This window comes from Hyperolius riggenbachi, chromosome 1 (assembly GCF_040937935.1).
Source record: "Hyperolius riggenbachi isolate aHypRig1 chromosome 1, aHypRig1.pri, whole genome shotgun sequence".
NCBI lineage: Eukaryota > Metazoa > Chordata > Amphibia > Anura > Hyperoliidae > Hyperolius > Hyperolius riggenbachi.
In genome coordinates, this window is record NC_090646.1 from 553,152,681 (window position 1) to 553,171,151 (window position 18,471).

At 41.0% G+C, this 18,471-nt stretch overlaps 1 protein-coding gene across 2 annotated transcripts in view; it reads right to left on the reverse strand.

The window, feature by feature from the left end:
• MAN2A1 (mannosidase alpha class 2A member 1) overlaps window positions 1-18,471 on the reverse strand; it is a 183,732-nt gene that overhangs the window by 57,236 nt on the left and 108,025 nt on the right. For both annotated transcript variants that reach the window (XM_068247382.1, XM_068247388.1), the window contains 4 exons: window positions 18,084-18,286; window positions 12,126-12,311; window positions 9,932-10,046; window positions 4,924-4,991 (listed from right to left, as the gene is read on the reverse strand). In XM_068247382.1, the coding sequence (XP_068103483.1) occupies window positions 4,924-4,991; window positions 9,932-10,046; window positions 12,126-12,311; window positions 18,084-18,286 (572 nt within the window). The remainder of the gene's footprint in view (window positions 1-4,923; window positions 4,992-9,931; window positions 10,047-12,125; window positions 12,312-18,083; window positions 18,287-18,471) is intronic.

The following is an 18,471-nucleotide window of genomic DNA, read 5'->3' on the forward strand; positions in this document are numbered from 1 at the left end:
GACAGGAGCCATTTTCATTGGCCCCTGGCTCTTTCATTCATGTAAGCCGTTCCCATTGGCTTACATTGAGTGACAGGGTCAGGAGCCAATAAAAGCGGCTCCTGACTGGCGCACAGAGCTCTGTCGTCAAAGCGACGGCAGAGAGAGCAGCCTACTGCGGGGACAGAGCGGCGTGACCGTCGGGAGTGATGGATTATTGCGGCGATTCGTCGGGATATGGCGTTTCAGTGTACCAGCAGCCTCTGGTCCTTAAGGGGGCAGAGGCTGCTGGTACCGAAGTGGTTAAACAAAAATACGTAAATAAAATGAGCTGTGGCCTTAAAGCCTTCAGAAACAGATGAGTCTATAGATTTTCTCTGTGGAGGTGTAAAAGTTGTGTAGATTTTTTGGGCACGCTGTGGGGCAATAAATAGACATGGAAATTAAGATTTTCAGAGAGAAAAAGTAACAATTACTGTATGTCATGCTAGTGATCATGTGAACAAGAGCCATTCAGCATGGCTCCTCATCCATTCCAGAATATGTCATTCAAGTCTGCTGCCATAAAAAAAAAAAAAGTTACATATTTACTAGAGATGGTAAATGAGATAACAATTCTAAATTGATGCTGGATTATGTAAATTTATAAAATAGACCAATTATGTCAACAAGTCGAAGATTGCTCGCAGACCTGCACCCCTCCGTGTACTAGCATGGTCACACTGCACAGGCACATTGTGCATGTCTTGTTGTCCGTGCACAAGCGTCTTCATGCTACTGTGCAGGCACCTGCGGAGTGCGTGTGCGTTCTACACAGGGGGTAGATGAGTTACAAGGACGGTTGTGGCAGGCAGAGGAGGGTTCCTGGACATAGAGGAAGCTTCTGGATATATGAACTTGTTTTTTTTAAACCTTCAGGTTTACTTTAAGTGATTAAAGTTTCTAACACAATCTTTAAAAAAAAACAAAAAAAAAAACAGACCACCATTTTCTGGAACTGCGCTTTAAGTGTGGCAGTTTTTACACTTAAACAGGTCTATGCTATGATTACAGATTTGATTTAATGGAAAAATTCCTTTATATAAGTGTGGAGGAAGAAGAGTAGAGAGGCACGTTAAAAAGGATTTTGATAACTTAAGACAGTATGCGGGTTGAGAAACATTAAATGTAATGCATTTAGTGTGGCTATAACACAAAAAAGGCATAATAAATGCTGCATTAGGCTACCCTGCCAAGTCCTCACACAAGTGTCTACATCAGCAATAAACAAAAGTACTTTTTGCTGTCCATCGCCAGTCAGCATTCACAGTGGCTAATGCTGGAAAACCATAGGCCTACAAGGTAAACGGGGAGCAACAGGGACAGCAAGGTCTAGTAACTAATGGCTTTTAGCCACTATCAACCATTTCTTAAAACTCCACCCTACAACGCTTCTAAAAAAGCCCTTCGATTCTCACACTTGTAGCCACTGTAAAGGCTGCTTCAACATGATAAAAAAAAATCCTCTATACATTCACCAGGAACTCTTTAATAGCACCCTCTACGGGACATTTCTTCTGAGTAAACATAAAAAGGCAGCTGCATGCGAGAGGGGGAGAGGAAATGTGTGCGACCAAATAGAAGCCACACAATGGCTCCTTGGAGTAATTCCTGTGCATAAACCCCATAAGACCCCTCCCCCCCCAGCATACAGGGTAAAATTATGTGTTACAATCATGAGATCTACTGCAGAAAAGCAGTTCAAGGGAACCTAAACTCAGAGGGATATGGATGTTTCCTTTTAAACAATACCAGTTGCTCATCAGGCCTGGTGATCTCTTTGGCTGCAGTAGTGGGTGAATCACACACCTGAAACAAGCATGCAGCTAATCCAGTCTGACTTCAGTCAGAACACCTGATCTGCATGCTTGTTCAGGGGCTGTGGCTAAAAGTATTCGATACACAGGATCAGCAGGAGAGTCAGGCAACTGGTATTTTAAATGGAAAAATCCATATCCTTCTCAGTTTAGGTTCCCTTTAAGTGAATACTATGGACCTGATATGCTAAAGCATCTTCACAGATTTCCAAGCATCTCCAGGACACCATCTGTGATCCAGCAAATCTGAATTGCAGTGTTATACTATTCATGCCTTATCATAGAGGTGGAAGGGGTACCACGTGCCAAAACACAAAATGCAACATCTCACTTTTGGAATCTGGATGGTCAATTGCTTCTTCAAGCCCCCCCCCCCCCCCCCCCCCCAAGCAGTGCCAGCCTCTGGAGGATGTACCTTAAGTGTGAAACAAGAATATTCACTTGGAGACAACAAATAACCTGTACCCTTAAAGTTCTGCACAGGCACAGAGAGTGAGCTGAGAACCTGACTTTATACCAATTATTCAGTGAACAGGTGCTACAGGCAAGTAAATCTTGCAATTTAACTCATTTATGTTCCCAGTGTCCAGACATGTACCATTTATGTCCCAGATTTCCCTCTAAGAGCAGGCAGACTAGTTTACATCAACAATTAAAACAGGAATGTTGGCTACCCTTTTCCTTTCAGTTACCGGTGCATGGCAAAATAATTCTCTTTGTGACATGTTGGTGCAAACTGTTGGATGTAGAAGTTGGCAATGTATTCCTACATACAGTTCGGTCCAAACCTTTCCTGTGACAGCTAAAGTATTGGCATTGTGTTTCATATAGTCTAACAGCTCATCAGGAGCAGAGTTAATTATTTTTGCTATCCGTTGACTGGCTATCAGTCTGAATCTGTGCTGGCATTATGCAGCTGCTTATATCCCGTCAGGAGAGAGATGTCAGGAACCATGCTGTGTAATGCAGGATTCCATGCAATTCCCAGAGCTGGCCATTTGTGCTGTGAGCAACTAGCTGGAAGGGATGCGTGTCAATACTGATGTGTGTAAAGCGATGCACAGACATTAGATAATTGTGTATGAACTGGCCTAATCCTTTCTCTGGGACTGACCTTGTTTAGAGGATAAGTAATTCACCAGGCTGAATTACTACTAGTCAATCATTAATGCATTCAACCCCTGTAGGAGGGTTTCTACACCCAATCCACAAGAAAACATGTGCACATTGGCTGAGTGAAGATGCATTTTCATATACTAACTTGGTATAATGGCGGCCTGATTCTGCTTTCCACAGCCAACAAACATGAGATCAGTCTGGAAGGCCAGTGCACAGTGAGGCCAGGTGCACACCGAGCGGTTTTTGAAGCGATGCGCAAACCGCTTCCGCCTTGGAAAACGCTTGGCTAATGTATTTTAATGGGATGGTGCACACCGGCGGTTTGCGGTTTTTAGCAAACCGCAAACGTGTGTCCTGCAGCACTTTTGCGGTTTGCAGAAGCGTTTCTGCCTCAATGTAAAGTATAGCAAAAGCTCAAACCACTCTGGAAAACGCTAGATCAGAGCGGTTTTCCAGGCGTTTTTGTTACAGAAGCTGTTCAGTAACAGCTTTTACTGTAACATATTTGTAATCTGCAACACAAAAACGCTCCAAAAACCGCTAGGCATGTTTAGAAAATGTCTCTAAGGGCCCATTCACACTAGATCATTTTGCCGCGATTTCGGCAAAACACTCAAACGCTAGCGCTTTTAAAAAGCGCTAGTGTAATGAAACCCTACGGGCCCGTTCCTGGGCAATTTGTGCTAATCGCAGCAAATCGCCCAAAACCGCAAACGCATCGCCTGCACAATTTTCAGGCGATTTCCCGGTGATCACGTTTCAGTGCTATAGAAGCGCTACACGCGTTCGTGGCAAAACCGCAGCAGTGTTCAGTGATTTTTCCGTGTGAAATCGTGGAAAAATCACTCCTGCAAAACGCCGGCAAAGATCGGCGGTGTTTTGTACGTGTGAATGGGGCCTAAACATGTTTAGAATCGCTCTGAAATCTTCTCCAAAAACCTCTAGCGTTTTGAGGATCTGCTAGCGGTTTTGGTGTGCACTGGGCCTTAGTGGGAGACGTGCTTTGATTGCCACTTTTATATTTTGCATCAAGCAAACCAGTCCTGATAAAATATGAAAGCTGCAATGTTGGCTTCCTGCAGGAAAAGCTTGGCCACTGCACCAATCCCCAGGCTATAATTCATTAGGAACAAGTAAGACATTTTACAGAAATTTCATAAAACTGTAAGGGTATAACTGCAGACTTCCTTCGTCACTTATTCTAATACAAGGTCAATGCACATGTGCAGAGGGCTTTTATAAAATACATGGCTTGAGGCCTACTGATGCCAGGAAGATCAGGAAGATCAGCAGGACAGCCAAAAAAGAAATAAATATGGCAGCCTCCATATCCCACCCACCTCAGGTTCCCTTTAAAGTGGTAGTGTGCTTGTAGCCAAGAGTGCGTCAAATAAAGAACTGATTAACAATATACTTGCACAGACATACATAATAATTTTCTCTCTAGTCATGTGCTGGTAACATATAAGCATTGGGTAAGGAGGACGACTGATGGGAGTCATTTCTGCTATGGCAACAAAAGCAGTCAATGTGTATTTTGAAGTAGAAGCAAAAATAATAAATAGAAGTACATAGCATTATTGATCAAAGTCTCATTTCATGTAATTTACAGCACACTTGGTTTTAGGTACATTGCTACTTTAATCATGTTTAACATTTGGATCAAACACATTATAGACTACACTTAACTTTAAGATGAGCCATAATATCTTTAATGACTGGGAAGGTTTCAAACTTGTTGATGTAGTCAGGGGATAATTGAGTACTTATGACTGATGCAAGTACTTATCACACGCATAACTTTTCAGCTTGTGCTATTGACATGAATCCTTGAGAAAAGGGTAAGTTGTGCACATCTATTAAATGGCAAAGTGCAGCACACAGGATTCCGGCACATTTGTTAAACCACAGATGTCTCACCTCTGGGTGTTACATCTGACAATCTATGGCTCCTTTTAGTTGTACTCACCTTGGCTGTCCTGTGACCTTAATAACTGTCTTTTGGGGTAATGCATCTTGTGCTTTCTGGACATCATCCTGAAATATAAAAACAGAACTGAGCTCTAAACATACAAGGCAATACTGCAGAATATTAAAAATCTGTTTATCAAAGATTATTGGCAGTCACCTGTAATACCGCATAATATTGCCATACTGCTTACACTGCAAACAGTTATCATCTAGAGACCAGCTGGTTCAGGACACACAGAAAAGGCTGAATAGCTTTATAGAGGAATAAAGCAAAGACCACGTTCTCCTTTTCAGTCCATTGTACAACATGTTCCAAGACTCATGTAACTATAAAGGGAAATACATTTCCTTCCATGCCACATGCTGAATAATATCACCAACACTATAGCCCAGAGTAGCCAAGAGATTTCATACTCATAACCATGTACATATTCAACATGTTAAAACAAATCTTGTACAACAACAGCAGCAACAAATAACATTTGTAAAGTGCTTTTCTCCCGTAGGACTCAAAACGCATAAGCATGGCTCAGACTATCGTGGTACAGAGGAAGAATTTTATACGTCTGGAAATGCCAGGCTAAACAGGTGGCTTTTCAGTCTGGATTTGAATAGCTCCAGGGATGGTGCTGTCTTTACTGGGTGTGGTAGGCAGTTCCAAAGAGTAGGGGCAGCATGACAGAAGGCTCTGTCTCCAGATTTTTTGAGGTGCACTCTGGGAGTGACCAAGTTTATAGAACTTGCTGATCTGAGGTTGCGGGAGGTGTGGTGCAGCTTCAGCAAGTCCTTCATGTATCCAGGGCCCAGATTGTGCAGGGATTTGAATGTCAGCAGTCTAATCTTGATGAGTATTCTCCATTCTACTGGAAGCCAGTGCAGTGAGCGAAGGATCGGTGTAATGTGACAGTGGCGAGGCTGGTTTGTTAGCAATCTGGCAGCAGCATTCTGCACTAATTGCAGGCGACGCAGGTCCTTTTTGGGGAGGTCAGCATAAAGGGCATTGCAGTAGTCCAGCCGTGATGTGATGAAGGTGTGAACTAGGGTTGGAAGATCCTCTGGGGGGATCAGATGTTTAATCTTTGCAATGTTCTTCAGATGAAAGTAGGAAGATTTAACTACATATGAAATTTGGTTTCTGAAACTCAAATCCCCATCGATTAGTACGCCAAGGATGCGCACACAAGGTTGGAGCGGTTTATGTCTGAATTCCCAATCCTAATTCGTGTTGCTTTAGGATAGCGCTGTTTTGATGGCGAGCGCTGGCTTTGGTCAAAAAGGACCTCAGTTTTGTCAGCATTCAGTTTCAACCAGTTATCATTCATCCATGCCTGTAGCTCAGCTAAGCAAAAGTTTATTTTTGGAGTAGGGTCTGTTCCACCAGGTTTGAAGGACAGGTATAGCTGTGTGTCATCGGCGTAGCAGTGGTACGTCAGGCCATGATGTAGGATAAGTGTACCGAGTGGCAACATGTAGATTGCAAACAGCATAGGGGATAGGATTGATCCTTGTGGCACTCCAAATTGTACAGGTGCAGGTTTGAACATTATAGGTCCTAGGGATACTCTCTGTGTTCTGTCAGTCAGGAATGATCTGAACCACTGGATGACTGATCCCCTGATGCCACAGTACTCTGTCCCTTGCCATGAGCAGATTGTTGCAGACTTGGATGAGGGCTGTTTCACAGCTGTGGTGTTTCTTAAAGCCAGATTGTAGAGGGTCCAGGATGTTGTTTACTGACAGCCTGGTTTCAAATTGCAGATAGACAGCCTTTTCAATAACGTTACCTAAGAAGGGGAGGTTGGAGACAGGTCTGTAGCTGCTCATTGCATCTGGATCCATGGAAGGTTTTTTTTAAAAAGGGGCTTGATGATTCCTTCTTTTAGAGAGGTAGGAAACCTCCCTGCTTGCAGAGAGCAATTTAGTATTTTGTGAAATGCTGGACCAAGCAGGTCAGGGCATTTCAGCATATGTTTAGTTGGTCTGCGCACTTCTTTCTTTAGGTCCTTTAGTGAGCTGTCAAACCACCGTGCATGGTGAAGTGGTGTAGACCGTTTAATGCGAACTGGAGCAAGGGCGTCATAGGCAGATGACACTGCATGGTTGTACATCAGGACCATGGAGTCTGGGTCTGCGCCATGATTGGTTAATGTGCCAAAGTTGAGAATGTTCTGAACGTGCTGGGGTTAGACATCTTTCAAAGAATGGTATTTTATGAGTTCTTTCCCTCTGTGTTTTATCGCTGGTATACAAGGTGTGTATCTACACAAACCCTGCAAGTGCACTTCCATGGAAACATACTATTTTTTTTTTTAAAGGGACCCTGGGCAGAGGCATAAATTGAAAATCTGGATTTACCGGGGGCTTCCTCCAGCCCCCCCATAGCCTGCGAGGTCCCCTGGAATCCTTTTGGACCCTTCCATGGTCCCACTAAGGCTCCAGTAATCTGGTGACTTCAGCTCAAACTGAAGTGCACACACACGGCGTACCATCACGCCAGTCGCTGTAAGCATCCTGTGCGGTTCTCTAAAGACTGGACCATGCATGGACAGGGCGCTTACGGTGACCGGCGTGATGGCACGCGGGATCTCAGCCAAAGTTGCCCGAATTACTGTAGCTTTTAACGGGACTATGAAAGGGAGCAAGAGGATTCCAGGGGACCGCCCAGGCTACAGGGGCTGGAGTAAGCCCCAGTTAAGTCCAGATCTTCAATTTATGCCTCTGCTCAGGTTCCCTTTAAATAACACAAATGGCAGGGTTTATGATCTGCATAGGTCAGTGATCTGCAAACTTGGCTCTCCAGCTGTTAAGGAACTACAAATCCCACAATACATTGCAGGAATCTGTCAGCCACAGTCATGATTCATAAAGGCAAATGCATTGTAGGACTTGTAGTTCCTTAACAGCTGGAGAGGCAAGTTTGCAGATCACTGGCCTAGGTAAACTAGCTGATTTCCCTTTTAGCTCCTCACAGACTATCTTATGTGAGTGATGAAGGGATGGGGTTACTTTGAATAGTAGTCTGAACTGTCCATCCTACATAAAATGACCTGCACACTGGAAAACAGTTTTGCAACCCCAGCAAGTAGTAAGAACAGACATAGCATACACTTTTGCTGTGCAGTTGTTGTTTTTTCACCCAGTGTATAGACTGTGTCCCTTTTACACACTGACGGCGACGGGAAAATGGGCCGGGTCATTATCTAAGGGGATTCCTCTTATTTAGTGCAGCTGTGGTTTATACTACTGTGAGGCTCCCCCACACCAGAGCGTGTTATACAGCGTGCAACCAGCCTCTGTTAGTTACTATGAGGAGCGAGAGAGAACTACTCTCGCATCTATTCTGCCTGGCCAAGAAGTTTCTCCCCCCTCTCCATCTGAAATGTACTTCCATGTGTGCCACTGCGTCATTGTATATTTGTTGTTTCTATGCAACAGCAAACAAGTGAGCTGGAGGAGGGTGCGTCATTATACCAAAATTAGCCACAGCAGGAGCTTCGAGGGACCGATTACAATATTGGCCTCAATTCACTAAGCTTATCTCCTGTTTTTAATAACGTTTCTAAAGTGATCACCACGGTGATAAGGCATGTAGTATTCAGGAAAAAGTTTACCTCAGGCAAACCTAAAGTTAACTCTTCTGTCTTTAAGTTAACTCTTCAATCCTTAAAATAACTCCAGAATTCTAAAGTTACAGACAGGCTGTTAATTAACTGCGTTTGAAAATAACTACACAGAGGAGGTAACCTAACTACAGAGGAGGTAACTTAAGTAATGAAGAGATAAGATAACTCTCTCACTGTGTGGTGTTAAGTTTTCTCTTGCCTTATCTCCAGCATGATCTTAGTGAATTGAGGCCATTGGCCTCAATTCACTAAACTTATCTCCTGTCTTTAATAACTCTTCTAGAGTTGTTACCATGGTGATAAGGCATGTAGTATTCAGGAAACATTTTACCTCAGGCAAGCCTAAAGTTAACTCTTCTGTCTTTAAATTACCTCTCCAATCCTTAAAATAACTCCAGAGTTAAAGACAGGCTGTTAATTAGCTGCATGTCAAAATAACTTCAGAGGAGGTAAATTAACTACAGAGGAGGTAAATTAACTACAGAGGAGGTAAATTAACTACAGAGGAGGTAAATTAACTACAGGAGAGGTAACTTAAGGAAAGAAGAGGTAAGATAACTCTCTCACGTGTGGAGGTAAGTTTTCTCTTGCCTTATTATCTCCAGCATGATCTTAGTGAATTGAGGCCAATGTCTCCTCCGGTTCACTTGTCTGCCGTTGCATAGCAACTGCAAACATCCAATGACGCGGTGGCACACACGGAAGTAAATTTCAGATGAAGAGGGGGGAGAACTTGTTGGCCAAGCAGAACAGGAGCGAGAGCGGTTGTCTCTTGCTCCTCATAATAACTTACTGAGGCAGGTTGCGCACTGTATAATGCGCTCTGGTGTGGTAGATTATACAGTAGTATAATCCATTGCCACACCAAGAAAGAGGAATCCCCTCAGACAATGACCTGACCCACCTTTCCATCGATGCCAGTGTGTAAGTAAAGGGGATGCCGTCTATAAGGTAGAATAAAAAAATAAAAAAAGGCACTGCACAGCGAAAGTATGTGCACACAAAACACTGCATAGTAAAAGTACAAGGTGGCTTGATAGTGTAATGGTTAAAGGGCTCTGCCTCTGACACAGGAGACCAGGGTTCAAATCTCGGCTCTGCCTGTTCAGTAAGCCAGCACCTATTCTGTAGGAGACCCTGGAAAAGTCTCCCTAACACCGCTACTGCCATTCAAGCGCGTCCTAGTGGCTGCAGCTCTGGCGCTTTGAGTCCGCTAGGAGAAAAGTGTGATATAATTGTTCTGTTTTTATATGCTGTGTCCATTCTTTCTATTGTTGCAATATTTATTCATGCTGTTGGCAAAGACTGTGCAACATTTATAGTATTCCTTTAAGTTTTACACATGCAACAACAAAAAAACTTTGTCTTAAACAAATAACCCACCATATTGAAAAATGGAGCAGAGGGATTGTAGCTGTACATGCCCTTATCCCTTAGCATGAGTACATGAGCCGCATCTACTATCACTCTCTTCAGGTTCATCAATGAATGGTACAACCTGCACAGTAAAATAAAGAACACAAATGTATAAGATTATTAACTTTTTAAAACTAGTTGCTACGATTAGCGACTGTGTGCTGCGATACAGTTGACCATATAACATAGGCTAGCTACAGTGGAAACTACAAGCTTCCAAAAATAAATACTTGGTAATAAGCTAGGCAAGAGTTCTTTGAAATGTTTTCAAATCTTCTATGACAAAACTCTTTCAAAAGCTACGCAGGCCATTTCTCTCCACCACCTTTGTCACCTTTGTCATTTTTCCTCCCAAAAATAATTGCTTTATAACACTATATGCAAAGATTTCTATAAAATCGAATAGAATTGCTGAGTTTTAGCAGCACACTAAAAGCTGGAAAAGCAGGTTGCAAAACTATTTTTTTTATGCTGACAATTACGAATGATAAGAAGTATGAGGAACTCTCAATAGATTTCCTGTACTAGAACCAGTTAAGACAAGGAAACAGGTGTTAAGAAAAATAAACAGCGATGGCTGTCAGCCACCTCCTAACGGTACAGTAGCATTATTTACTGAGTACTTTAACCACTGCAGGACTAGAGCAATTTTTACATATCAGCGCTGCTCTCATTCATTCGCAAATAACTATTACTACTTATCACACCTAAATGTTCTTTATAGGTTTTTTTTCAGGAAAAAAAGGCTTTTAGTGTGTTATAATATTGTTTAGTGATTACTTTGTTTTCTGTTGCATTTTAATAGCAAAATAAGGGAAAAAGTAGAAAAAAAAAACCACACTATTTCTCCATTTACATCCATTATAGCTTTACAATAAACAGTGCTAATTATAAGTTAAACCCACAAATTGTATTTGCTTATCCATCCTGGTTATTAAAACATTTAGATTATGTTCCTAGTATGGATGTATGGTGACCGTATTGTATTTGAAAGTAAAGGTGTGGTTTTTTTTCTGTTTTTGGCTTTTTCATTATACATTATCGATGATTACAAGACCTTATTTGCAAAAATAATAATATACTCTCATGGCATATGTATTTAAACAGCAAAGTTCCTAAGGTAACAATATATGTTTTTTTCTTTTATATTCTGCCACTGTTTTTATTTCACACATTTTTTATTTTGGTACCGAATGTGAAAATTTATTTGCTTTTGATTCAGTATGTGACTAAAAAGAATGCACAAGACATGAGCCTAAAACCCTAAAACCCTCTAAACTCTATTCTACTACTTATCGTGGTTATATTACCACATATGTCTCTTGTAGTTTTACTAAAACGTTCTCAAGTTGCATCATACATTTTAAAATGACTTTTATGTTGGATTGAGATAGTCCCAACCTATTTTTTATGTTACTTGGGTCCAAGATTTAAAGGTGGGTACACACATCAGATAAAAGTCTTTGGAAAATGAAAGATCAAAGACCAATTTTACCACCTTCCATGTAGTAAGAGCCATACCTACACAGTCTATTCTATTGAGCTGCAATCCCCATCAGATACAAATCTTTGCAAGATGCTGTACACAAAGATGCTGTACACATGCAATAGATCCGTTCCCGCAAAATGTATTCATAGTCTATGATATCTGCAGATCTCATACACACCCTGTTTAACGGACATTTATCTGCAGATCAGATCCACAGATGATTGTCTGATCTGCAGATAAATGTCCGTTAAACAAGGTGTGTATGAGATCTACAGATATCAGACTATGAATGCATTTTGGAGGAACGGATCTTTTGCAGATACTGATCTTTTGCATTTGTACAGCATCTTGCAAGATTTTTATCTGATGGGGAGTTCAGTTCAATAGAATAGACTGTGTAGGTGTGGCTCTCATACTACATGGAAGGGAGTAAGATTGGTCTGTGGTCTTGCCTTTTCCAAAGACTTTTATCTCAAGTGTGTACCCACCCTTAAGACATACCAAAATGTATTGTACAACTAGTCATGGATAAAATGCGCGTGCCTCACTTAGTAACAAACTGTTGGTGCACTCTTCACAACTATACTGGATATAGATATATATATATATATATATATATATATATATATATATATATATATATCCAGTCTGCATTAAGTGGTTAATGTTTACCTTGTACCATAGTCCACTACTACCCAGTCTTTGGCTGTTCCAGTGATTGCATCATGGTGCTGGAAAAGTCCTAAATTCCTCCTGGCTTCAGTCAGCAACTTGTAATGCTCTGATGATGGAAAAGCAGACAGTTTGCTGTTTCTTTGAGATTGCACAATGGCTAACGAGTAAAGTATTTCTGCAGACCTGAAAGTGAAAGTATAAAATAATAACTGAACCAAATGCTTTACTTCCTCAAGTCAGAGATTCTGTGTACATTTTCAGGCTTTCTTCCTATTTGCGGTGAAGTGAAACTTTCAATTTAGCAGATTAGTACAACATTTAATTTTGCTTTTGTACATATGAAAAGAAAGCTGATACGTACAAGGGTGAGCAAAATGATGAAACTATTTCCGAGTTTTTATGAAAATGTATGTAAATTTGTATGCAAATGTATGCAGCTTGAAAATGGACCAATCAAGTCCTACCCAGGTTTAAATTGCTTGGTCCATTTTCAAGCTGCATATATTTGCATAAAATGCACATACATTTTCATCTCATTGACCATTCCTAATACACACTGGTACGTATTACCTAACTGAAGAAAATAAGTACTACACAAAAAAAAAATAGATAGTAAATCTAGTCACGGTGTCCTAGTGCCCCTCCAATCCATGAAAATGGAATCGAACTACTGTGAACAGGGCACTGTGAGCAGTAGGTACTGTAAATCAAGCTGCCCTCGCAATGGGCAAAATACAAGCGCTTCTATTTTATTTAAAGCGGAATATAACCCTGCATTTCAACTTTGCTCTAAAATATTATTTACAGCATATTATATGCAAAAAGCATTTTTTTTTTTTACTAGACCAGCATTGGAAGGGTTAAACACAGAGGTTTAAAGGTCCTGGAGAGATATGCAGAAGTTCAGATAGATACATTCTATTTAGTTACATGTATCTATTGATAAACAGTTACACACTCTTTGGCTGTCGTCCAAGCTCCTTCTCAGTGAGAGAGATGAGTCACATTCAACACTTAGATACATTATGTAAACAAAATGTATCTATTTCAGCTTCGGATGCGTCTGCAGAAATCTAAAGGAACTTTAAAGCCCTGTGTAACCCTTCCAATGCTGGTCTAGTAAAAAAAAAAAATGCTGGTTGCATATAATATACTGTAAATAATGTTTTAGAGCAAAGTTGAAATGCAGGGTTATATTCCGCTTTAATCAAAGTTCAAGCAGTGTGTACAGGCTCTAAATGGTACAATTTTTTAGTAAACATTCATATTTTTGATCAGTTTATTTAAATCGTAATGTATGAAAACACAGAAGCTGGTGGGCCTAATCGACCATGAACGGTTGGTTGCATTATTGATGGTTTCCTCTGAAGAAAACAAAGATATGGGTAAATCGGCGTGGATGATTTTTTTTTTTATAGATACAATCTTAAAGAGGAACTGTAACGTCAAAACGTCCCCTGGGGGGTACTCACCTCGGGTGGGAGAAGCCTCCGGATCCAAATGAGGCTTCCCACGCCGTCCTCCGTCCCTCAGGGGTCTTGCTGCGGCCCCCCGTGCAGCGGTGACGTCAATATTTACCTTCCCGGTTTCAGCGCAGGCGCTCTGACGGCTGTCGGCTCCGAAGTAGGTGGAAATAACCGATCGCCTGCGCAGTAGAGCGGACCCGGCGGAGATCGGGTATTTCCGTCTATTTCCGAGCCGAAAGCAGCCACAGCGCCCCCGCTGGAGCCAGCAAAGGTAAATATTGAATCTACAGTCGGGTCTGTCGCCAGCTGTTCGGAGGGCTGCAGCAAGACCCCCGTGGGACAGAGGACGGCGTGGGAAGCCTCATTAGGATCCGTAGGCTTCCCCCACCCGAGGTGAGTACCCCCCAGGGGAGGTTTTTGATGTTACAGAGTCTCTTTAAATAAGCTCTTTTTAATAGAGAACATAAAATAAGATCTTTTTGTTTGATTCAAATGATCTTATAAAAAAAAGATTGTCGGTTAAAAATTCACAGTTAATGGGCACAATGCCCACTCCTTGAAGCCTCATTGTGGTATTCTTAAATGAAGCTATATAAGCAACAAAGGCTATGCAGAGCAAACAGATTTTACTGCTTTTATCATCTAAGATCAATAAAGCTAAATCTGATAGCAGTGGCTCATGGCCAGAGCTGGCGGACTTTGCATTGACCTATTAAGTAACCCACAAAGTGTTCACAGCAAGTACTCCAAAATAATATCGGTTTAACAGCCCTTAACTGAACAGAGTGTCATGCTTTTTTCCAAATTAAAAAGATGAGTTTTAATTAGATAATGTCAGCTGGAGCGAGCTCACACAAATCATGTTGATTTGTGATTCGCTGGGTAAAATGTGCGCTGCTTTGTAATGTACAATGGCACTCCCTTTATGAAGTATAAATTTGTGTCCTATTATCACTGTAGCCCATGTGCATATTAAGCAGCCGTATAAACACCAGCATAAATCGGTCTACGATGTGAACGGACTTGCCAGAATGTAGTGGAGTAATCTGATAACCCAAAATTTATAATACATTAGAAACGCTTCAAAGAATAACTTAGAGACAATAAAGCCTTGGGTAAGGTTTACAGGCCGAGTCACTAATGATCACATTCAAGATTAAGGTTTTTTTTTTTTTTATTCATCTGAAGCAGATTGCAAAAGCGAAAGATATTCTTTTAAGATAACAGAGTATACAGCAAACTCTGTGCTTACCTCACCATTCCAACAAAAACTGCAGTGAGGGATTGGATACCGCAAGAATGTGGGTTAATTATATTCCAGGATCATAACTAGGCTCTTGCTTCAGTTAGCTCAGAAGTCTCCACACTGCTGTCAGCTAGCATTACTTTGCTTGTATCCATATACATGTGTATAAGGCTCGGTCCACACTTGTTCAGTTGCAGTTTGGATCCGTTTCAAACGGTTCCGTTTTTCTAAAAACTGATCAGTTTTTCAAAATGTTGTCCTTTTGTAGCATACGTTTCCAGTCCGTTTAAACATATGTCCTTTATTCATGTGTGTTTCTGTTGGATAAGAAATGCTGTTGAGGGGAGGAACAGACAGTAGGCAATCAATTTTTGCCTCTGTTTTGTGTGCAAAAGTTCTCTGTGTAGAGGGTGATCCATTTTTGTGCAGCCTTTCACTACCCCTCAGTGTATCCGGAGTCCGTGAAAAACCTTCAGATCCGGACTCTCCGTCCAGTTTTTCAAAGCTGAGAATACCGCGGATCCGTTTTTTTTTTGTTTTGTTTTTTTAAGTGTGTGAAGATGGCCGCTATTTTAAACATTGGTATCTGTGGCTCTGGTTTTGATCCGGGCCAAAAAGCGGAGCCACCAACACTTTTTTTTTTTAAACAAGTGTGAACCGACCTTACCTCCTCTTTCTTAACCTACACTCCATAACTGAGGTACTTTTTGAGGAGTATGAAAATAACCAATGTATCAAGCAAAAATCCATTCAGGATGACCGAAATAAATTTACGTTATTCTGTCATCCTAAATGGTCATAAAAGGATTGTTGGGAGTGCCAGTTTTAGGGATGTGAATTATATAGACATAATAATCACCTACAGGTCAAGCAGCCTGTCCTGTCCTCTACCATATAGAAGGGATGGGAACGAGTGACAGATGAGTGCTTAGCAAGCTGGAGACTCTGAACACCCCTCAATGCCAATAGCAATGTGGTCAATTATTGTTTAAATGGTGAAGCCACAAAGCTCATGTGTTCAGCCTTCCTGGGCATATCAGCTTGCATGAGGAATACATTTCCATTCCATAATTCCCAGCATAAACGCGACTCCCAACCATATAAATGAGGTATTTGTCTACATACAGCCAAAATTGACAAAAATTGCCTACCAACATTATTATTATTATTCAGTATTTATTTATTTAGTGCTGGCATCTTCTTCAGCGCTGTACACAGTATTTACAGTCATGTCACTATCCCTCAGAAAAGCTCACAGTCTAACCCCTACCATAGTCATGTCTCATCGTAGTCTGGTGTAGAGTGGGCCAAACATAATGCAAAGTGGGGAAACCACTTGAGGGCCAAATTTAATGGCTCTGAGGGCCAGATTTGGCTCTTAGGCCAGAGTTTGACATGTATGCCATAGAGGCTAAATACACACCTTGTATTCAAAACAGATGCAAACTATTCACTAAACTCTAAACTCAGGTTAAAATGGAATGCAAACGGAAATAGCACATGGATGCAGCTAGCCATATGTAAACTTACATTTTTTTTACAGCAGAAGGAGGTGACATGTTCCTTAAAACAGTTTTAATATAATCAGGATGGTTGCTAACAGTTTGCCCATTCGCAAAGCAAGGGGCCCCAAGTTTGGTATGGAAAAGGCCTCAAATCACGAGATGACGACATGAAACATTTCCTGGTGTATTACTTGCAAGAGGAGAAAGCCAGGTATGGACCGTACATACAAATATAAACAGTTAAACCTCATGAAGAACACTTGAAGGTAACATTCCTTAGTAAAACCTCACCGTAGAGTTTTCCCTTTTTGAATACTAATGTAATGTCCTTGAGAATTATCCAAGGCTGTGACAGTTGTGACAAGACATATTAAGGCTGCTTAAGAAGGCATTTATGGAGCTTTGTTCTTGCAGTGCATTATTCATAGCGGCAAATGGGGAATATAATAATTTCTCTTTTTCAGCAAGGAATTATTTCAATCAAAATTACAATGAAACGAAAAACAAAGATAATCATGCTTTTTTAATTGCACTTACAGGATTCCTTAATTGAATATAACATTAAACAACAAACAAGTAATAAGTAAGTTTTAGTGTAGCTACTTTATGGTCTCCTCAATTACAGAGAAGTCTGAGCATGCTGGAAGAATCAGAGGCATTATAACAGCCAGAACATGTATACTAATGATGGTCTTCGCATCCATAAAGCGCAGTACAATTGTTGTTTTCGTGCTAAGTGCCTAGATTCCATAATTACAGGTTACAGGGCTGCACAATGGCAGCTAGAGATGGAACAGAGTCCATCAATACATCTAGATCAATATACCTTTCATGCAAGGCTCACTATTAAGGATTTACTTATAAAAACGCACTGTTGAAAATCCAGACTTTCTTCACAAAGTTTCCACACCCCTTGTTGGATATCACTATACAGAGATCAAGTCAAATTGTGGGCTTATGCATTATAAGCATGCAGCCAAATTATGTGCATTTATCAAAAAAATGTAATAGTCCAAAGTACCTTATTTTAACAGCAGACTGCAACCCCTTGCTCCACCTCGTACATGGGGTCCAGGGGCTGCATCACCTCAGTGCCTAATCATTTCCTCCAGAAGGGAGCATGGACCACAGTGCAACTCCAGCTTTCCAATACAGTAGTCTATGGAAGAGGGTGTGCAATGCCGGGTACACACCATGCAATTTCCCATCAGATAGATGGATCAAAACGATTATTTTCGTCAGGTTCGATCTGATTTCCGAAAGTTTTTCTGATCGATTTTGTACCAGATCGGACTGTTACAATTAATTGATAACAACCTGTATATCTAATGGGAAATTGCATGGTGTGTACCAGGCATTACAGGCTGCCATCGTCTGATTTTCCTTCACTGCCTTCTGGGAGGGGGCATGTCATATACAGCAAAGTGACCTTGTAAAGAAAGGGATAGGCAGGCTGCCATATCTCTTTCCTCCTTTTAAACAATATCAGTTGCCTGGCTTTCCTGCTGATTTTTAGGTTTCAATGAATCACACACCTTAAACAAGCATGTATTTGGTGTCGGTGGATTAAGTCAGAGCACCAGACCTGTATGCTTGTCCTGGGTCCGAGGCTGAGAACTGCTTGCTGGACAGCTGAATAGATATTATCAACATTATTATATGTGATGATTTCCCAATACGCAAAATTAATTAATTTATAGTGGGGAATAAAGTGTAAATGCAACATAATGAGACTTGCCTCAGATGGGATTCCATGACTCTTTCTAGACGTTTGTAGAAAGGCCGGGATGTGAAATATCCACTCCAGTAGTGATCATCTCTGTCTGCATAGGTGAAGAAATCTCCACTTAACACTGGAAAAAATGATGAACTACTAGATTCTTCAAGACTAGTAACCTTCCGAAGGGCGTCAAAATAGTCAGAGAGTGTACCAAACTGTGCCTACAAAAGACAAGTTTCTACATGAATCAAAGTAAAGTAAAATGTAATTTTAATTTAGCTGAAAAACTATTATGAAGTTTTTCCAACCCTACTTAAAGAACACCCTAGTTAAAAAACAGGCTTACACCCACCTAGTGACCAGGCTATTTTTTTACAATTCAGTGCTCTGCAGCTTTAACATACAA